The following is a 23,574-nucleotide window of genomic DNA, read 5'->3' as shown; positions in this document are numbered from 1 at the left end:
ACAGGAACACAGCAAGCAGATGCTAACACTAGTCCCTTTTCAATAAATGAAAGGGACATAATTCAACATTTTTTAAATGCGGAGTACGGACCCTGCCATCAATGGTTATTTTATCACTGAAACCATGCGTTCAAAGTGTCTGAACTCTCTAGTTGTGTTTAAGCAGAACTTTCAAAGGGCATAACTTCACAATTGTAGGGGTTGCTACAAATTGCATGATTGTCGTCTGCACCTCATGAAAGGATAATGTCTGAAATGTTATCCGCGTTTAATCCTGCGCCAGGATATTGAAGTATGGTGAAAATTCAACAGTTTTTGTACAAGCCTTTTTAGAAGATCAAGGTTCATTATTGGCGTGACATAACTCGACAATTATTAAAATCAGTGTATTGTTACTGGCAACATGTAGACAAAGTAGCCTGTGAATGTATTGAACTGTATGACCAAGGTTAAGTAAATGCCGCCGACAAAAAGTCTAAGACAGTAATTTTTCTCTTCGGAAAACAGATACACTAATGAACGAGAAGCACACAGAGAATACCCTAATTCTTCAGTTTATTTCTGTGACAGTTTATAAGATACATGTAAAAACTTTAATGAGAAATGAAGAACTGCAAAAGGCACATACTCTATATGTACATAATTATTCAAATATATTCTATATAAAACATGTAAAACATGAGAAATTTGTTAGTTTATGTCACATATCTCAATATGTTTAAAACAATAAAAAACATATAAATTGCACTATTAATAAGGAAGAGAGAAAAACATTCTGACATAACAAGTTAATGATACATATTCTGCAAATCAAAACAATATGACTCTTCTAGGATAACATATATACATTGAACCAACGTAAAGTACTCAAAATCAAGAAATATGCAAGAAACAATGTACATGTAACAGTAAAACAAGATTTTTCCGTTATCAGTCAAACAATAAACAAATGAAATTTGTTGCCAGAACGAAATAAAACACCATAAACCCAAAACTACACAAGTCTCCTTATTATCACAAACATCATAGCACCATCATCATTACATTTGCATATTTACTTCTTCCCTTGTTGAAACTTTTCAATGAGCTCTTTTACCCATCCTTTCATGATGATAAGATTATCCACATCAAAGCTTTGCATGTCCAACCTTCCAAGAGAGAAAGCTGGTTTCAACAATCCGCCAGTGGATGTGGCCCTACTACGAAATTTTGAGTCACCCCCTCTACCCCGGAACCCCAGGTCATCCTCAGTGTGCTGTATGTCTGGGTTGGCAGGGAACTTACTGTCAATGTATGCCTGCAGACTGGCTGAGGTCATGGGCTGGGTTTTCTCCTCGCTAGTGGCACGACTAGAGCACCTGCTGTGTGTAAGGCTTGTGGTGGTACTGATGCTGCGACTGGTGGCCGCACTCTTGTTGCGATAATCAGTACTGGCCGCTAGGCTTTCCATTCGTTGTTTGATCATCGCACCTGGCTCCTTAGGGCGTACCTTCACTGGCGGAGGCAATTTCTGTTTGTTCTTCTCCTCTAGCTGCTGCACAAATGACTTGATGCTGTGTCTGGAAGCAAGTGTCTGGTGACCCCCAGGCTGAGAAGTCGCCTGCGGATCGACCTCATCGCAGTAGATGGCCGAGTCCCGAAAAGCCTCTTCAGTATTCAGGGCCTCTGACAGCCTCCGCTCATAGAATGTATCACTGGTATCGGGTTTTGGCACAGATTTGATTGGCTCTACGCGGACTTCATTCCTGGGGGAGTCATCTGATGAACTCCCATCCACATCAGCACTCTGAATGGAAAATGCGGAATCAGACTGCTCCACAGAAATGTTCTTAAAAGAAGGCACTTGAGGACAAAGCCTGGATTCTGACTGGAACGTCATGTGACTTGGGGTGTTATGTTTGGCAATCAGGTCCGATGTTGAAAACCTCCCATACTGAATTTTTCTTGGCTGCTGCTGTGGCTTGGTCTCATCTTTAGAGCCCTCAGTTTTTGACATAGAGAATGTGGCATAGTCATCTAGGTCAGTGTTGGCCATCCTAGAGCCTATGGCCTCACTACCAGGTTCCATCTCCCTCAGCAGAGTTGGCAGGTCTGTCTTCCCAGACTTTAAGGGAGCCCCTCTCATTTTAAGACTTAAGTTATGGCTCAATTTAGAAGGTGAAGTGCTGAGGTTTGACAAAGCACCCTCTGACTGTTGCACACGCCTGCCTGTAAACTTGGACGCAATGTTGCTGATTTTGGTCTTTATAGAATCCACAATGCCTTCCTCTGAATGAGCTTCAGATGAAAGTTCACCAGTACTGTCATATGATGAATTGGACCCAGTGGAAAGACAGGAATCACGGTTCTTATTATGATGATGCTCGGCTTTAACCTCAAATGTAGGAACGGATGTGGGAAAGCGTAGATTTGAGGAGCTTAGACTGCCACTGGAGGAGGTGGAACGCATCAGGTAATGCTCCATCTCTGCTACAAGCTTCTCACTGTCAGAAACATGGTCGGCATCACAAAGCAGATCAGCAGAGGCCGGCCTCTCATCATGCATGTGTCGCCTGCCCTTTGCATGTTTAATGGGGCTAGAGAATGAGCGTGACACATTGGAGCGGTCTCTCGTGAACGAGGAATCATCAAAAACAGCCTCCTTGAGCACGTCAGGGCTGCTGCATGTGTCACTGCTGGTAGTGGCCGAGAGTGAGATGCTGCTGTCACCCGACATGGTGGCGTCTGTGAACCGGTTATAGTGGTAGCTGGGCTGGCGGACCGGGGTGGTGGGCAAAGGGACGGAGCTCTTGGTCTGGGTAGTGTCAGTGGTGTGGCTACCAGCTGGTGGGGGGTTCATGGATCCACGAGGTGGGGTGCAGTACTTAAACTTCCTGCTCATTTCCTCAGTTGAGAAGTCTGAGATTGGTATGGAATTCCTGTTGGCATAAACAATCCAGTCCAGATTGTCAGCAGAGTCTGAGTTTGCCTCAATACCTCCAACAGATCTAGTTCTGACATGTCTTCTTTCACTATGCTCTAAACTCAGTCTATTGATCTGTTTATTGGCTTGCTTCACTGGTGAGGGCCTATCATGGCTTGGACTATAGTTGTGTTCAACAGTGACTTGAGACTCAGTGTAAGATCTTTGTTTATTTGGCACCCATGGATCTTCTTTGAGGTGAGACAAATCTAACATGGAGCCTTTAGTGAATTTCTCATGGCCCCACTTGTTCAGCCTGGCATGTGAGTCCAAAAGACCAGCTGAGGATTTTAATGTAGATGTAAATGGTTTAGGTTGGGTAAGTGCTAATGGTCTTGTTCCCATACTCTTATCAAAAATGTTTTCCTGAGATTTCCTTATCAATGAGAAAGTATCATTAAAAGCATTAATTTGTCTCTGGTCTTTGCTTAAATTGTTCCCTATTTGTTCATTGTTCCCACCATGTTTGGTCAACTGACTGTCTTTGTTAAAGGAGAAGTAAGGCTTGATATCTATCCTCCGTGCATGGTGAACGGGTAGTTTCTGTTGCTGGTAGGGGCTGTTCGGAAGCCTCTCCGAGTGAAGACGAGAGATCTTGGGAGACCCAGGTGGCTCCCCAGACAGAGCAGGCATGCTGGCATACCGACCTCGTTTCCTTAGGCTGCTCTCCTCCAGGTAACTACCATTCAAGTTTTCCTGGTTATCTATGAACACATCCTGTGGACTGAGGGTAAGTTTCCTTCCAGAATCTACACTGTCAATGTTTTCAATACTTTTCCTCACAGATGGCGGTAAGTTGTCCACATTCTTTTGATCAACAAGAACACCTTTTACAAACACATTTTCTGGTGACTTCTCTGGGCTTTCTCGTATTAAACCGTCTGTGGTATCAAACCTTATAGGAGACACTTGTGTGGCCATGCGAAAACTAGGGTTACGAATCACCGGACCATCAGAGTTAATGAGATTATCCATTGAAATGGCATCCATTCCATGTCTGTCTGACAAATACTCCTCTGCAGGCCCACTGTCCTGAAAGCTCTGACTGCGCTGGATGCTGACTGGCCGGCGTGATTTACGAGCAGGGGAGACATTTTCCTGGTTTGCTCTTGGAGTACTGGTCTTACCGGCCTTGTGAATGCCGGGGACGTTGTTACGAAAGCCATAGTGCTCCTGAAATAGCAAAAAAAAAATTGTTTTTGTTTTTAATTACTATCATAATGTACAATGCATGGATGAAATAGTGTTAAAAGTGAATTTGTGATTGTTACTGAATATTATTAGTCATAGTCAGTAGGTTCCAATAGTTTTTTGCCAAAATGCTGTTCACCAGTGTTGAACAAATCCTGTGTAAAATTTTATCAATACTGGTAAGATTGACTACCCTCCCACTGGACAGGTTAAAAAGCGGATAATCCATTATAGTAGAGCTACCAGTACACAAAGACAACACTTTTCTTACAAAGTATTAAGGGTAAAGAAATGATGAACTTATCAATAGTTATATGGTAGCATGCATAATGATAGTGCCAATAGTACTGACCACAGCATTGTTGGAATGGGTTGCCTCCTTGTACATGAGGCTCTCCAACACACCGGGCTTTGGACTCGGGGTTCCGCCTGCAGAAACACCAGTAAAACATGAAAGGATAATTATGGTGCCTCAGCTGTTAAGCAGCCAACGTTTGACCAGTTCTGATACTGCATGAACACTAGTCTGATTCACTGCCCTTATAAATTTATATATTTTTTCTTAACCAGCCTTACACAAGGATGCTGATGTAACTCAGGTCAACATATGCCATATGATAGCTCATACCAAGTCAAGTAATCTATTTTTAACTGCAGAAACATACCGGTAGAAGAAATTGTAAAAAGTGAGCTTACCCTAGACTTTCCCTGCAGTTTCTTAGTTCTTTGGGGTCTCAGGATTTCTGAAATAAAATAGTACCTGATGTATGCAAATCTCACATAACAATTCATCACTCAAATTCAAATGAAACAGCATTAAGCTTTGTATCATGTTCTCAACAAAAATGTTATAATATATTAGATTAACAAAAATGCTAAGACACATAAGAAAGCATCTTTGTGTCAGTCTATTCTGGACCCGTTATTACCTTGTAAAAGAGCAGTCCCTGATTTTCTCCGTGCTCTCAGCCTCTTCTCCAGATAGTCTGGCGTGGTCACATGACTCTTTCCGGAGTCAGCATTCCCTGTCTGAGCCAGCGCTGAAATGTTGCATAACAATAATAAACAAAAAGATCACAACTTGATGAAAGTCTTAGTTCAAATCTTCAGAGCAAAGCTTCTTTTTACCTGTCTTAGAGAATTGTGATTGACACATTCTGTGCTTACCCAGAGATAACAGTTCTGATCTTGTTGTTTAAATCTATAGTCAGAAAATGAAATAGATTCTCAATATTCACACGTTTTGTTTAAACTCTTGGTTTTAGCCTTTTCCCATCACACAATGTTATAACTATACTGTTCTGAACCAGTCCTTATGTGTATTATACCTACCATCTTCGTCCTTGCTTTTCCCAAGTTTTTCGATGACAAGGTCCTTGACACTGTCGGGAATCTTGCTGGAAAAGCTCTCCATAATCAGGCGTTTCATCTCTGTACACCACTTACGCTTCTGGTCAAGATTACGAGCCTGATAAATAAACAATATATGGTACAGTTGAGTGCTATAAATGAATATAAAAGAAAAAGTTTTAATTTTTAATTTTAATGTTGTAAACATTAAACTGCTGCTGATGCAGACAACCCAAGTCAGATAATAAACAAAATATTATAAAGAGAATATAACCATTTTGTATTTATATCCATAATGCAAACACAACTATTTCAATGGAAAATAATTTAAATTAATTTGTGAACTAATAATGTAATGCATTTTTAATTCATTTTGTGTACTGATGTTGCTGTTTTCAATTAAAGGAATGAAAAGCACAAAACTAATCCCTTACATGTATGGTATGTGCATTGCGCGGGTTATTGAAGGGCAGGATCTGGAAGTTGAGTGGCTCACGGGGAATACTCTCCACCAACATTAGGGTCGCACACTACAGCGTAACAAAAAAGCTTTGTTATATTTTAAAATGTTTGTAAAATAGACCATAAGTGCACTTAAAATCAAGCACAAAAGTACATAGTTAGAACTCTGATAGGACTCACATGTTTACAGGATCCTACAAAAACACAGAAGATCCAATAGATGGTCTTAGTGTGCTTAAATGAAAAATGAAATAGAAGACCAGCTGCTACTCTGAAATATAGGTTTATTTGACTATAACAGTTACTCTACATCATACAAAAATACAGTCCGATTTGACTACAACAGCAATATTTAACATTCAGGAATATAGGCTTTACAGGGATATTTAACTTACAGGAATATAGGCTTTACAGCTCAGCATGCCATCTTCCTTCCTCTTGGCAATGATGACGCCCTTCGCGAAAAGGAACATCTGACGAGAAGCCTTCACTCCAAACATCCGAAATGAACCCTGCAAGAGATACAAGTCAAAACATACATATTCAATCAATAACAACATTAAAGCTTTCATTTAACTTAAGGTATTGCATGAAAAAAAATATTGCATATAACTGAAGAAAAAAAAGTAGTTCTCTAATCTCCTCAGACACAAATTTATAGTACACATTAACCTTGCTGATTAACATGCATGTATTTAAGTTCTAAATAGGAGTATCTCATACCAAAGATCTTATCATGTTCATTGTACAATTATCTTTGGTATTTAACTCTTTTGAGTCATTTATAAAAAAAGAACTCATATTATGAACTTCATGTGATGATTCATTATAAAGTATTACCTCAAGCAGGAGTTCACCAAGCTGTGTGAAGTCCTCACCCTCATAGTCCTCCAGCTGGCTCTGGATCTCCTGGACACGCACAGCGTGCTCGTGCCGACGCTTCATCTCGTTTATCTCGTGCGACATGGCTGTCATGTGGTCATGGGCCGCCACCAGTTGGGTGTAGCCTATGTCTGACTTCTTGTAGTGCTTCAGAATGTTCTGGAAATAGGAGATGCATTCTTAACTGTATTGTAAACATTGTAATACATTTGAAAGAATGAATAAAATAATGTCAATCCAGGGGTTGCAGGTTCGATTCTGCATCGCACCACTAAAAAGGTAATATAATCCTTATGATTTTTCTTTGTCATGTTCAGTTTCAATCAAATTTAGATGAAATAATTAACAAAAAAGGTTAAATGAAATCATGATCTGTTCAATTCTATTACCGGTAATTGACAATTTCGGGGTACAGGTAATTTCCTGAAAAGTTGTCAAATGTGACGTCACCAACTACACTTGCAAGAAGGGAAATATGGGCTTTATATCATTATCACCAACAATTAATGTTTATAGAATTACACACAACTCAGTGTACTACACCCCACCCCCAAAAGCTGCTTAGTAACAGCCTGTACCTGTAGGAGAAGGTGGTACTTGAGGATTCTCTGTACAGGCTTGAGGAGGAAGGCCCCGAGGGGAAGCCCATGCCCAAGGGTGAGCTGCCGCTGCTTAAACACCTCGCTGAGTCTCCCATCACACATCACACGTGTCAGCACATCCACTGCACTGAAACACAAGAGACATTTTAAAATTTAATCATATTTTATTGTATGAACATATCTCATTCAAAACCTTTTGATTCAAACAATTATATACAAAAAGAAATGTTTCAATGCATGAACAATATAAAGTACAGACATAAAAGTAGATGGGAAGACAAGTTATCGCAACATAAAATATGGTCCTCGCCATGGACATGACATACAGTGGAACACACTATAGTTATATGACATTTTCTTGAAATCAATGAATTGCTGCAGTCAATTGTAACATGTTTTCTGAGTGATAAAAGATTCATGTGAACTATTCTTACAGAAATTTTACATCAAAGCAAGAGCTAATTTAGTTAATAAACCAGAGAACTAAATTACACCAATAAAGTGATTCATTTAGTGATCATAGAAACTTCTAGACTTGAGAGACATAATGATAATCATAGTGATACATTTAAATTTTGGGATGACATTTTTACATTTATTAGTACATTTAACTAAATTAAATAATATAAACTCCTGTAAATTATCTTAACTAAATGCATACTTTCATAGCCAATTATTAAACACCACCTTGATCAAAGCATACATGGAATACATTAAACACTGAAATATTTAAATGTGCATAAGTGTGGTTGTTATCAGAGAAAATGTACTTTTATAACTTAAGTTTAAATAGACAAAATGCGATGGTGCATAAATACTGTTAAATGACTCATGTTATTTGTAAACAAATTTTAGGGAAAGAAAGGCTTGGTATGCTTTAATACATGTGGTATTGTAAAACTAAATTGTGACATATATATTCTAATTTGTGGGATTAAAGCCTGAAGGTCCTAAAGCCTTCTGTTTTTAAAGATGCTTAGTACCTTGTGCCATAACCTGGTACAATGATATGTGACAGTTCACAGGCTATTTACCGGCATTTGAGAAATTTCTTCAAACTCTGGTAACCATTGTTTCCATAAATACTTTTCTCAGATAAAATACAAGAGTCAAGATAATATAATTAAAATTGATGTAGGGTTTCCCCCCTGAACCAACGCCAAGGGTAAACCAAAGTGTTCCAGGATTTGTGAGAAAGTCAGCCAGGCCTATCAGCACTATCTATCCCACATGTAATCATGCACCATAATGTCTGAGAACAAATGGGGTAGGTATGTTACTGTGTCATCTGAGAGTAGAGGGGGTAGAGCAGAACCTCTCACTGCGGGAGGTATGTTACTGTGTCATCTGAGAGTAGAGGGGGTAGAGCAGAACCTCTCACCTTGTTCTCACCTCACCAAGTCAGAAAGATATGCAGATTAATCTTTTCATCAGCAGAATCAAGATCTTGAATATGAAAGTCCTCCATTTTGTACAGGAAGCAGTTTTCTCCCTTAGACCCAACATGCAATGACCATTTTGAATTCTTTTTGAGTAACATTTACTTAAAGGTACCGAGAATCCTGTGTACCTTGGGTAGTTTGTGCAATATTCGGCATAAATGACGAAGCCAGCATTGTTGTCCACGAAACAGTCAGCGACCTTGATGGGATCCATCCCACAATCCTCCAGGTGCTGAAGGAATTCACTGAAATATACACGAGAAAATCATGTGGGTGTCTCTTACATAAGCTCTAAGCTTTTCCTTATTGGATTGAAAATGAATTGTCATCTTAATGGGTTAAATTGTCATGCATACTGAAATATCTGCATGGTATAGATTTAAAATTAAACAAAAATAAGAAATTGCAGGAAACATGAGGAACTTAAGAAAAAATGAGAGTTCAGATACTAGTTTGAAATCCTTTTAAAGTAACAACTAATAGTAAGCATCATGAGAGCCATACCATGAGAAGTCATAAATCTGGACAATGTTGCTGAAGAGACATTCCATGTCAGTTGGTGAGATCGGCAGATCAGGACTGGCCCGAAGGTACTCATAGTAGCCCTGAAAAGAGGATGTTGAGCAGAGGTCATAGTGGTGATTTACACAAATTATAAAAATAGTTCTTATTTGGCAGAAACTAATATTCTATGTGCATCTTTTGAACATGAATGTCTCCTTAAATGAAGAATGGGAGTGGGAGATATGAATGAGTTCCTAACGTTGTTCTATTTTATTTGCCATGTTATTTCTTGTCAAGGTGAAATCATCAATTTAATGGTATGACAGGTATGACACTTTTTCCCCTTGCTTATTATTTGAAATGATGCTCAAAAAACAACTCATGCGCATAGCAGGGCCATTAAAAACAATACATAGACCTTTTTAATAAGTTGTTGACGTTGTTTTATAATAATTGGTTATTTTATTAATTTAGATAAACTTTAAAAGAATCTTCAAGGCAAACAGACTAAATGCATTGACTTCTTGGTATTTTGAAGACAAATTGTTTTTTAACAATAAAAGGTTTCAACGAAGCACATGGTGTACATTTAGAATGTAAGTGATTAAAGATATATACATACATGCATATAATTCTATCAAACTTTGTGAATTAATGCCCTAATGTTTTATTATATCAACATATCTGAGCCTCTTTTTCACTGAAGTGAGTGAGATTGATGATGTGAAAATGAGTACAGCACAACAGTTTTTACTATTTATCGTAAAATTCTCCACTTTGTCAAGTTTTCTGTTTAAATCTAGTGCTTAAAAGTACTTTTAAACTACCATTAGATGCAGAGAGAGCAGTTATATGTTCCTTTAATGTTACATTTAGAAGTTATCATAGAATTTTCCTGCTTTTTTGACATTAACAAAAATTAAAACCCCTAGTGCAAAATGAAATAAAGATGTTATCTCAGCATTTGGTGCTTTTCAAACTACTGAAAAAAGAAACAACACGATGGATGTTTTTTTGCAATGTTTATATTGTTAAGACATCTATAATTTTGTAGTCGAAATCTTATTTCAAATGGACCTAATATTATCATAGATATAGTGGGACCAGATATTATAAGTAGAAGCCATCCTGTCCCACATCTCAAATCAGACTACATGTATGTATCATACAACTTAACTAAAAGTGCATTTCACCAGAAGAAATTCATCTTGCATTTTTTGTGACATAAATGTATTGAAATTGATACCAACTTTATTTCAAATATTCCTTTTATATCAGCAGACGTGTACCATCTATAGATGTTATGCAATAAATATGTCTCATAAAACAGACAGCTCAAAATGTTTGTGAAAATCTCTTACAGAAACACTATATTTTATTTGCATATCTGCATGAGCAAACCTAGCTACCATCAGGTAGGTCATAAAGCCTCTGTGAGTTAATTTAGAAAAGGTTATTACTTACAGCTGGAAATAAAAAATAAATTGTGGTTAAGTTAACCCAGAAATTTTTGGGTACATGGTAATAAACTCTATGTTGATATCAATCTGATACATTTAATTTCTACATATATTGGTTGTTGCCATAAAATCAAGCTTACGCCAATTATTGGTTAATTTAATGCCTTTGTATTATATAAAATTGTTAATGGTTTGCAATATTAGACCATTTATCAAATTTCTTGACACCAAATGGGGACTCCTTAATATTAATCAAAATTAATCTATGGCCATTTCTTGGACTAAATAAAACCAGATCTTTAAATAGGCGTTGTGAATTTAGAATTTCACATTCTTTTAAATCAAAATGTTTCCAAGACTGTCATATCTAGTGCAAGTTTTAAAATGTTCAGTTATCATTGAAATATGACTTGATTGGTTCACATGTATGTTATTAATGAACACCTTGGCCAATGAAGTGATAACCTTTTTGATTTTTCAATTTCTTTAAGTTACAGACCTGTTTGATATCCTGCAGGTTGAGTACATATGTCCGCTCTGTCTCCACCAGTTCTGTAACAACCCTTTGCACGTGGCTCACATAGTGACCAGACCTCTGAGAGCCTGACCTTGACATGACCCCTGACCTCTGTGATGTCCTAGATGGTGACCTTTTCACTCTGTCTACTCCTTTCTCACAGGATATAAGGTCAGAGGTCAAGGACAAATCTGCTGTGCTACAACTGGCCGAATCAGTTGGTGCATATGATAAGCTGGAATCTGATTGGTGGAATGACAATGTGCTGTTTAACATTTCGGCTGTCTGTTCTTGGTCCTGTTCTGGTTGGTCTGTGGATGTCTGAGAGTCTGAGTCCCCGCCTGATTTGCGTTTGTCCTCTGAGCATAGAGACAACTCATCAGCACTCTGTTCTGGGACCTCAGCCTCAGGGTTGTCATCAATATACAGCAGATTGTCCAGCTTCTCAATGTCCAGCTGACTGGATGCCGCTGAGCTGCTGTACTCACTCAGGTTTGGTCGTTTCCGCTGCCGTGGCAATGAGGATGTGGAGGAGGAGGACATGGAGCTGATGCTGAGTGGACGTTTCTTGTTGTCAGCAGACTCGTTCTCTCCTGTGTCCATCTTCTGCTTGTTATTATTTACAACAGACTGGTCCCAGTCAGGTCTCCCACTGACTGATTGCTCATGAATGTTCCTGACCTTTCTGTTGCTAGGCAGCCTACTGTTTAGAGGAGGTGAAGGTTTTGGAGAATGGCAACGGTTGTTCTTGCCATCCTCTAGATTCTCATTGGCAGGAAAGTAATCAAAGTCTGATTGGTCATTTCCTGAGTTTTCTTCATTGTGACTGGCTGATGCTATCTTGTCATAGATGCCCAACAGAGTTGGTGTCAAATCCAATGAAGATCCTGAAAATACACAAATTACTTATTTAAAATACTATGTTAACTGTCTGACTCTTGCAGTATGGCCTTTAATAAAACAAGGAAATTTGTAAATAAAGTTCGCCACATAGTCTGCTAAAGGTAGGAGCTAAACTTGTGAGTTCAATAATGGCAGATGTTGCCAACTAATCTTGTTTGAGTCTCCAGGGATGAGGCACTGTAACAATTCCTGGAAAGTGTTTAGTAAATCATAAGGCACATAATTACTGCTGACCAAACACAATATGTTTCGGTCTCCATCTTGTTAGCAGTAAAACAAACAAGGCTTACATCTTATATTAACATCTGAGAAGCCAATATAAACAAACGCATCATTTTTGTACCATTCCCTCATTTCTCTTGTCCTGAGAGAGGGGAAGTGTGGCAATAAAGAAGTATAATGTCTTGGCCACCTGGATATATGAGCTAGAAAACTCCTTTCTTTTTGATAGCCTTCCACCACAGGTTGAATAAACAGTATTATAAAGAAACTAAGCCAGGAAATAGTAAGCTCTTTTCTGGGTTTCTGGTCAAAAAAGTTTCATTTCTATATTTTGGGTGGTCATCAGATTATATTAAGATGCAATTTTCTAAATTACAAGTTTTGCATGTGCACACTATGAGCTATTGTGCAAACCAGTATTGACTTCAATATCTGTGTAATTTGATATATTCATAACATATTCATTCACTGAGGACAAACCACAAATATCAAACTTGAATTACTTTTCATCAGTACATTTCATGTCATATCACCCAAACTGTCAATACCTCGGCCACCCAGCCCTTTCCCAAACGGCTCATTATCACATTTGCACACGGATCATTTTGTCACATAACTCCACCAGGTCTGAAGAAAGATCACATGGTAGGCCCCCATCCCATCCCATCCCAACTGTGGCTGAATGTGGCCCCTCACTTTCAACTTCATCACCACCAAACATGAACAGTTAGAAACATCACAGTTCTAAAAGCCTCCCACAACCTTACTCAGCACCCAGTGTGTAGGCTGTCCTCACTGATTTATATCTGGGACCTACTCCTGCTAAGACTGACAGAGCTGCTCTGGTAATGCCACATCAATGTCATACCATCAAAAGGCATCTTTCCTGGAAGTCTGCAAGCTCTGCTATTGTTTATTATGCTCCATTCTGAGTCATTTTATGCTTTTCACATGAATGCAATCTTATACACACCTTTCAGATCAAGATTGTTAAGGATTCAATTCAGACCAAAGCATAAAACATATGTTTTTATATAGAAATATATTTTCCTATCAAACTGTTATATTATAACGAAGAAATTTCAAATACATTTTCAAGTAATGGAAGGGAACTGACATGATACGATCCACAGTGAAGTTGAGCCAAAAAGGTTGCCGCACTCAGATACTGATCAAATGTAATGAAAATGTCTCAATAGTGTATAGGTATACTTTTACCCCTCAAATGCATTAAAAAGTCATTAGAAATCTAATCAGAACTGAATTCAAAGTCATTATAAAGATTGAACTGTTGTGCACACTTAAATATAACAAAGGTTTATCTTTAAATTAAGAAGATCAAAACCCCATTAGCCCAATTATCTCAAGTCCTAAGTGTGAGCAAACATTTACCCCTCTTATCATGCAAAGACATGCAATGTGCATTTACATAAAACAATAAATACCCAGAGGAAGATCCAGGATTTGGGGGAGGGAGGGTAACTTATAATGGGAACAACTTTCAATGTGTGCTGAGCCCCAGTCAGAACCGATATGTATGGTTTAATTGGTTTGGAGGGTCAGGGTACCTGATGGATAAAAATGTGCTATCTCTAAAACGTTCATTCTGGGGTATTCTAAACATATTTTTTCTCAGATATTGACATATAAGATCACTTTGACAACTTAAGAGGTGGGTGCACGCTGGGTGTAAAATCTTAAATATGCTAGTGATAACCACAGAAATTAAACATCTGCATACCTCGCCAGGCATTTATCAGTCTACTCATAGATTTTTGGATCAAAAGAGATTTCATTTTCAATTCACATGCAATATTGACAATTACATGGCATATAATTTGTCTGCATTATCATTTCTACAAGTTTGCTGCACCATATTAAAGCTGACTGATCAAATAATACAAGGTCTCTGAACCTTTTAGAAATGTCACATAAGCTGCTCAGACAGCAGAACACAGATTATTACAAGTATTACTCATTGAATCACATCCCAGTCTCAAAATATATTTAAGTTTACTTATGTTGCATACACATGCCAAACATTTGCCCATGGGACAAATTTGCCCCAACGCATGGCAAATATACCCATGGTGGTAAACTTGCCACTGGGAAATGTTTTCGACATGTTTATATGGCAACTGATATTTTTTTAATTTATAGTTTGTGTTGAAAGGTACATGAAACATAATGATGAAGCATTTCAGTCCTTTCAATCCTTTGCAGAAACAGATTTATTTTATTTGTCAACTATTACTATAAAACTCTGCCAATTTCAAAATACCTCCAGGGGCAAATGAATTTTCATATGATATGAAATACCAACATGGAAATATTTGACATGAGGTAATTTTGCCCCCGAGGGTAAATTTACCCCTGCGGGTATTTGCGGTTTTATGAACATATTTGCCCACAAGGGTAAATCCAGCAATATATGAATATATGAACTTATTTGAGCTTGTAATTACCTTCTTTAAAGAAGAGGTCCCACATTGAGTTAATATCCATTTTTACTCCACCTGGAGTGGCCATTATTCAATCACCCATCAATCAGTCAGTCATGATCAATCACTGCTATCAATCAAGTTGCAACAACTTATCATTAAATCCCATCCTTTTAATTATCCCAGTGACGCACTGACCAAAGGCAAGTGTAAGACCATTAACGCAATTACACATTATTGTATGACACAATCCTCATATGTTTTAAGTTCTCTAAATTCATGATAGTCATTTTGTGCAAAAGTTGCAACTTGTCACCTTTTCATCACATGACAGATATGGCACGAGAATATCATGACCTCTTGAAGTTTGAGAAAGGCAAAATGTAATCCAAATATAGTCCCAATAAATAACAATAATTAGGATCCATCCATATTTAAGTAACTATGATTATTATTGTCTTACAAAGCCCTAGCAGCACTGTCAGAGTCAATGGAGGAATTAGCCCTGATCCTCTCACTCAGGCACCCGCAGCTTACATCTCCACAACAGATGTTCACGGCACTAGCCTGCAGTATCATTTTTACATCAGGTTTTATTTTCGTTTTACTGTCAGTGCAAATCACATTGTGCATGAACTCAGAGGGAAAATCGTAATAAAATATATAATGCCGTCAGCAGTACCTCACCAGTTCCAAACAAACTCTGTATGCTGTAATTAGGGAAGCCAAGATCCATGACAGTCATGATCATGATAACGTATTCTGCTCCGATACACCTTCATATTTTCACCAATCTTACCACAACATGGCACCAGGTCTGATTATCAGCATCAACTTTGTGAAGAAGATATGATGAATAATGCAGGTACAAAAATACTTTTTATATTTTGTACATGCATAGTTTAAACTTAATACATGTTTAGTTCTCTGTTTATTAATATACCTAAATTCATATATCAGAACAAATTTGTGGGCTATCACAATTGTAAATCAACATTTTATTTGAGAAAGGGCTTCACATTACCACAGCATTTTAGTGATTCTATAGGATTTAGCTGAAAAGTTATTTTTTTGTTGCTTCCTCAGCAGTGCTAAGAAAATGGTTTTGCAAAATTCAAACTTTGTAAACTTAGCAAAAGGGAGAAAAATGCATGGAAAGGACCTGCAAAGTTAAAAGGAAATTGACCAATATGGCCATGCATTTATTCTCAAATTTGCAACTTTTGTATCATATTAAAAAAATGATTTAACACCCATATGTCATTCTGTTGCACAGTAAAAGAAAGACTGTGTTAAAGGCTGATTCCCAGTAACATCACAAAAAATCAAAACAGTCATCAGGAGTCAAGAAATTAATGAAAAGATAAATTGTCTGCTGGTTATACAACATATCAGCAAATATTTGCATGAGCATGATGACAGTGCATATTTCTGAAATTATTCAATATCTGCATTAATATCCCATCGAGGTATACCATTAGAACACATTCTTGACGTAAACATGCCCCATGCATATCCTTGTTCCTTTTAGAAATGAAATAAAATTTGATTCTCCGACATAAAAGTTTAATTTTGGAAATAGTTACCGCCTTACTTGTATTGCAGAGTAGGCAAACATACAATAGGGCACTACATGTTCATATAAAGCATGCACAATTATTTAATGCACCGTACATTCTTTGAGATTTCCATATATAGCACAATTTGCTAAAAGCTTTTGTAACCCATTGATTGAGAATCAGGCAAACATGTCAACTTCAAAAGTAAAACTTCAATTTAACTTTATTGCAGTTTTCATACCTGACATTTTGTAGAGGATAGATTGTTTAAGTACAGCTCTCAGAGACCTGAACCTCATTTCGCTGCAAGACAATGCAGATGGGTGCCAACTGCAGATATTTGTAAATTATAAATGTTGATTTAATTCATCAAATTTGCTCAAAACGATAGTTAAACCTTGAATGTTTGTCATATTTGTTAAGTTAATAGTAAATAATAGAACATCTGCACCTATTCAGAGAAAATAAACATTTTTGAATAATCTAATTTATTTTGGTGAGCATGAGTGTACACTCTCAATTTTACTTTTAACAAAAGGTTTTATTTTCATGTTTTAATTATTGCAAGAATACTAAAGGAATGTGTATTACACTTGATGGAACTCTAAAGAACCCAGTGGGCAAAAATATTATATAGAATTACTGGTAATTAATCAATTTACTTATTTCATAATTAGGACCTGTCAACTTTTGTGACAAATTTTGCAACATAAGAACCGCAGTGGACATGTCGGTGTGCACAATAACTAGGTATATGGAACGCTTGTTGAGGTCACTTGGATTTCATACAGAGCAGGATATAAACTAGACCAGTGTCACTGGATTGTCGTCAATGTCCCCACACGCTGCCTGGACAAAGGAATGGTGAAATTTTTCCCTTGAAAAAGGGCCAGAACTCTATAAATCATTGATGGATTATAACAAAAGTTAAAGATGACCTGTATTTTAAAGTGTTAGACACTTTCACCAAAAATTATTTTGATACATTGTACAATGTACCTGTCAAAAGTTATCAAATTTTGGCAAATTCTATCAAAGCCAAACTTTAACTGTATGTTATGGTGTTGAACATGTGTACCAGAAGTTATTTGAATCCTGATTGACCCTGTCAAAAGTTATATATTTTTGGGACACAGTTTGCTTTTACAATATCTAAGTTGAAAATGGAACATTACACTGGTCATAGGTCCGTCAAAAAATGGTGTTTTGTTACCTTCGTTGAGCTTGACCTGTGTTTTATGTTGTTTAAAACATAAGTACCAAAAATCAAATCCTTCAAGCCTTTCATGAGTTAACGAACAAGATATTAATGGCAAATTCTAAGTTGAGAAAGGGCCATTACTCCATAGTATAAAAAGTAGTGGCTTAAATAACAAATTCGAACTTCAAGACCAGAATTTTATGGTGTGTTGAACATGTGTACCAAAAATTATTGAAATCCGTTGTACCTGCCATAAGTTATCATCGGGACACTGTATTTTGGCAAATTCTAAGATAAAAGGTACCATAATTCTGGCAAAAATAATATAAGTTGTATGTCACCAAAGTCAAACTTGACCTGGATTTCATGCTGTTAAAAATGTGTACCAAAAATTGTTTTAATCAGTCGACCATTGTACGAGTTATTGGTCTGGACAAAACTGACTGACCAACTGCCCATCCTGGACAAGCTCACTCATATAATTAACCTCCAAAAACTTTGTTTTTTGAGAGGATATATAAATAATGATCTCTGTCCATCTATCTTCTTGTATCTACCACATTCTATGAAGTTTTAAACATCTAGCTAATGTTATAAATTAACTTTACAGCTTGCAGAGTGGAAACATATCTCACAGTGTAGGTGTCCATACGCCTGTAATAAATGTCACCGAGATTATCCTGGTAGATTACATTTCCATGTGCAAATCTGCCTGCTGTGTCTAACATGTAAATTAATCAATCTGCTCTGATAACAAATGCCCAAACACAGGTATGTTACCTGTGGGGACCTTTGAAACCAGGTCTTGTTACAGTGAGAACAGCCCAAGCCCTGTGTGGACTTGAGGCCCAACAAGAATCATGCAGAGCTCGTGATTTACTAGATGTCCACCTCATCCCCGCTGAGACTCCAGGGTGGTATGTCACATATAACAGACACATTGAAAAACAATATGTTAAAAAGCAGGTACTCACTGGATAAGTATGTTATCATTTAAAAAAATCAAGCATCATTAAAAATGGTCTGCTACATCGCAAGGTCTTCCTAGGTTCAAAAACTTTTCCGGTTAAACAATGGTTGTACACTTTGATAGCATTTATAATCTACAATATCATCTGAATATATACAATGTAGCCTATCACTTCTAAACTAGGCTATTAGTTGGGTGTCATTATTGGTATTCTTTATTTACATAATACCTGTAACGTCATACCTGTATATCCTTTTTCAAGATGTCATGAATATGTTGCTTTAAAATTTGGCTTATTAAAAGCAATGCCAAGAGCATGGGAATAGAACTATTTGAAAAATGAATTATCTTTACAGATTGAATTTATATTTACATGAAAACAAAAAAGCATTTAAACTATGAGAAAATGAAACACTTAAAGTTGATTAGATAACCCCTAATTATAACATAAAACTGCAAGAATTCAATTTCCGAATGTAGGCTAACATGACCCTTTAGGCTAAATACCACACATATTTATCCCAAAATGACTTGCAAGTGCTTTGTACCATGTGTAAATGAAGGTACAACAATGTCTTCACCATTAGCAAAGGTGACATTAAACCCATTAAGGCTTTCATTACCTTGCTCTTGCATCTTCAATTTATCAAACAAATTTCAAAAGGTACCTTGATAGTAGTGACTTTATATCAATGTTGTTGTTAAAATCCACATTTGGTTCACATTGTTACAGTCATCATGTACCTCCTCTTTCAAAATGACATTATTGTCCTATATATGGCAAGGAAAATATAATATGGAGAGAAAGAGAAATCAAGGGTGACTGACCTGGCCATTCCTTGCAGAGTTTCATCAAATTATACAGAAATTACAGACCAGATTGGACATAACTGGTTAACAATGGCCATTATGTCAAAACTGGGAATTAATTGTGAAACAAATTGTCCCTATCAGTAACAAAGGCTTTCAAAACTGTGTCATCCCCCTCTGACACTGTGTCCTTGTGGGTCAAGCATCTTTGAAAGGCAAGTCCTCCCCTGGGTGGAAAATTATCACCACTATTATCTACCTATGGTCTATGTCCATTTGTGACCTGTATCAAAAATTTGGAATCTCCAGTGTCACTGGCCCTCAGAAACTCCATTAGCTGATAGTGACTTTGGAGATTACAAACATCATCTACATTCCACTGAAGTAATTATGTTCAAAATTAGAAATAATGTTTCATGTACACATTAAGTCAAACAACACGTAACTTCAAAGATACTCTGAAAACTAGCATTCATTTTATTGACTATCGTTTTAAGTGACTGCAAAAACATTATAACCATTTGATATTCATGAATTTTTCATTGCAATTATATTTTATTATTATGCCAACAAATTCTAGCAATGTGCTGATTACATTCTAGAATTTAGGAGACGGTAATCAACATCTTGTGATTAGTCAACAGGGCAGTGCCCTCTTTACTTCTAGAGGAAATTAGATAACATATACATTTTTATCTGGAAGGAATTTCTCATGACAAAACACATGCCACACAATCATGACTTCATTGTAAACCAATTATCAACTGCAAGAAATCAGACAGCCAAGGGAATAAATTACCTCCCTTGTTATTGACCACACCACCCCAATTTCCCATTATACAGCATTTCTTATTTTCAAGTTGACAATTGTATTCCATTTCCTACATCATTATACTCTTTTCACAATATTTTGCTTCAACAAATGCATGCTAAAGCACAAATTATTGGAATACAGAAGTCAATTGCCCATTGGTGGTAATATTTTAATGACCAAATGATATCACTTGGGCTAAGTCAACTATTTGTGCAATTAACTGATGGGATCATTTTAGAATGCTATACAGTCTCGGTATTGATGGACAACAAACATAACAAACACTTATAGTGAAGTGTGACCTGAGGCCATGGTTAACTATGCTTCAAATAGCAGGGGTGTAGCTTTTAATAGGATGTGGACTAAATTTCTTTCTGAAAAATTGTAAACATCAAAACACATCTCTGACGATCTAGCTGTACATATTATCCAGCTCTATAACCTTGGTTACAGTACAGCATCTTCAGAGCAGAAACCATGTTGGTTGTTATTTTTTCTTCAACATTAATCAATATATAAACCTTCACTCATTTTTGGCCAAACATTAAAGCCTCAATTGACAAGCTGCATTATGTATAGACATGAATGATGATGGATGGTCGACTAATTGATATGCAATCAGCAAGTCCCAGGGCGGTCCAACATATCTGGCAAGTCTGTGCATAATATGTCATATTTAATTAATATAAATAAAATCTAATTAAATACTCTGTCATAGAAATGCACCATTTTGCACCATTCATATTCTGTCAACTCTTTTTATACAAAATTTAAAATCTAGTAAATCATGCTGGTTTACCAAAGAACTCGTCCCAGTGGAGGGAGTTTCTGGATGGTGGTTGATTGCCGTTTTCCTCGTCAGGTTTAGTGCTCTGTAACCTCCACTTCACGAGAGAACCTCCGGTGTACTCACTATTCCCTCGCCCCTCATTTAACACCGAATGGGGTGGGGATTCCTTCATTTTCAAATGGTTTGAATTTATATCATCAACACTGTTCATTCGTTCGTCAGCTTCAAAGTCAAAGCCACTGTCACGAGACACACATTCATCGGATGTACAGTTATTATCCTCATAACAAACACATTTACTGTTGTATTTTTTGTTGCGTTTTAAACCATTTGGTCCCAGACACACTACTGGCCTAGTTAATGTGTCCAAGTTATTACTGGCATCTAAATGAGGCTGACTACACTCCATTGTTTATTATGTAAGTGATATCTCGACAGCTCATATTGCCTGATTCAAGTCTCAGCCTCATCATCAATGTTATCTGTCTAGATAACCATTCAGTTTGAAAGTTCATTCAAAACTTGACATATAATAGTGATCTACTGAGTTCATTTCACACACCTCTGAGAATAGAAAAATAAATTAGAAAAAAAGTTTATACAGAAATTTTAATGATGACACTTTTTTCCATTTAGCATTATATAATTTATAAGATTCCATTTTTGTTTTATTAAGATAACTATAAAACTTTATTCTGTTGCTCTTGCCGTTCGCAACACTACGAAGAACAGAAAAATGCTCCTACTTTGCCAAATACCCAATGTTAAAAGATCAGAGACCATTGCCAGTGCCAGCATAATAGCCGGTGGGGACCTACAACGACAATTGCCAGGTTATTGGGTTTCAAACTCGCACCCCTGCTGGCAGACTGACTGGTTCACACCTTTCCTGCCAACACCTGGTAACACCAGCATAGAGAACCAGTCCAACAATGTGAACAACAACAATCCACCACCAATACACCTAAAACTGATCATCTGAGACTGTTCCCAAATAAATGTCATCCAATATCTGTTTTTTTCTTTCTCTACTTTTTGCTGATATACTTTACCTATAGCCACAAAAATACATTATTCCCCCAGTAACAAAGATGTCAATCTTTGAAACAAACAAGAACAAATGCCCTGCTGATAGATCTGCCCAGTCTTTTAAAATGCCAACAACACAGCTTGACCTTTCATCATTCAACGTTATGGGAGGCAAGGAAAAAACACCAAAAAAGTTCTGAACTCATTTTTAACTGGCAAATCATGAAATGTCAAAACAACAAAACCATCAACATACTTCCATGGGCAAATGAAACAACTGATTTGCAGGAAATGGTGATTTTTTCCGTAAATCACACAAATTACATTAAAACTGTCATAAGTTACTGCAATAACAATTATTCTTTTCATAAGTGACCATAACAAATCATTAAATGTCATGTGTGCTCCAGGGACACATTTATAAGTCAAACCTGCACATATTGCACTGCCAACACAGTCCGATGCAAAAATTAACTAGCTCCATATAACATACCCGCATATATACATCAATTTAACATGAACATAACCCATTTCTCCTGGCTATAGCACATAACATAGGGTGACCAGCTTGACCAAGAATGACCACTAGCAGGGAAAACCGCAGCACAACACCAGGTCACCACTGTCAGTTGTAACAACGTCACCCCAATATCTCCACACAAGACCAACGCTGGATGCGCTTCCTGTCATGTACAAACACAACAAACACCTGTACAATGTACAATACCGTGCCCTTTGACAGTTGACATGAAAAATGAAAGCTGTTAATTGTTCATCATTACTTGAATTCAAAATAAAGTGATGTTACCTTAGATTAATCCATTTTGTCATAGCATACTAACTAATGAAAGTAAGTTTTCCTTATAACAACAACTTTTGCTTAAATCTTCCAAAATGATACCATTCCAGTTTTTCTTTGAAAGAAAATGTCACTGACACAAGAGTTAATCCTGATTATTGTATCATAGACACTGCTGCATTTTGATATCACCAATAATCTCAATTGTCCGAACTATCAAAGGTCATCTCACGTCTAGTGCCCGTTGTTCATTAAATTAACTGTGCTCTAATCTTAAAAGTTTACAAAATCTTACACAAGCTGCCCTGAAGCAAAACCATAGGACAGTAATGTCAGGTAACAATTTGTCTGACTTAAAAATTCTGTCATAAATATTGAACAACCATTTTTACCCTCGGGCTTCAAAACTCAACCACAACGATGACAAAATGACTAATTAAAACAATGCTCCTATCAATACTGCGATTCACAAACAAACAATATGTCACTTCAAAGGCAAGTGGACAGGTCAGCATCTTTAATGTCCATCAGAACAAAATTTAATTTGCACATTGATATTGGAGGTGACCAAAGAAGAAAGTCCAAAACTGGCAGATATCACACTGACCGGCCGTTAAGCTTCCTCTGACTTATCATTAAAATTGAAATGCACTATGAATATAAA

At 37.0% G+C, this 23,574-nt stretch overlaps 1 protein-coding gene across 1 annotated transcript; it reads right to left on the bottom strand.

Moving 5' to 3' along the window:
• Positions 1 to 538: 538 nt before the first annotated feature.
• Positions 539 to 21,644, bottom strand: LOC128208347 (uncharacterized). Its single transcript, XM_052911905.1, has 13 exons — positions 21,092 to 21,644; positions 11,355 to 12,259; positions 9,396 to 9,496; positions 9,020 to 9,136; positions 7,426 to 7,576; positions 6,806 to 7,006; positions 6,361 to 6,477; positions 5,938 to 6,033; positions 5,486 to 5,621; positions 5,083 to 5,193; positions 4,819 to 4,896; positions 4,506 to 4,582; positions 539 to 4,135 (listed from the first exon to the last, which is right to left on the bottom strand). The coding sequence occupies exons 1-13, from the start codon at positions 21,489 to 21,491 to the stop codon at positions 1,055 to 1,057; spliced, it is 5,571 nt and encodes a 1,856-aa protein (XP_052767865.1). The 5' UTR covers positions 21,492 to 21,644; the 3' UTR covers positions 539 to 1,054.
• Positions 21,645 to 23,574: the final 1,930 nt, after the last annotated feature.

Source organism: Mya arenaria, chromosome 11 (genome assembly GCF_026914265.1).
Source record: "Mya arenaria isolate MELC-2E11 chromosome 11, ASM2691426v1".
In the NCBI taxonomy this organism is placed as follows: domain Eukaryota; kingdom Metazoa; phylum Mollusca; class Bivalvia; order Myida; family Myidae; genus Mya; species Mya arenaria.
This window is presented reverse-complemented; position numbering and strand designations above follow the sequence as displayed.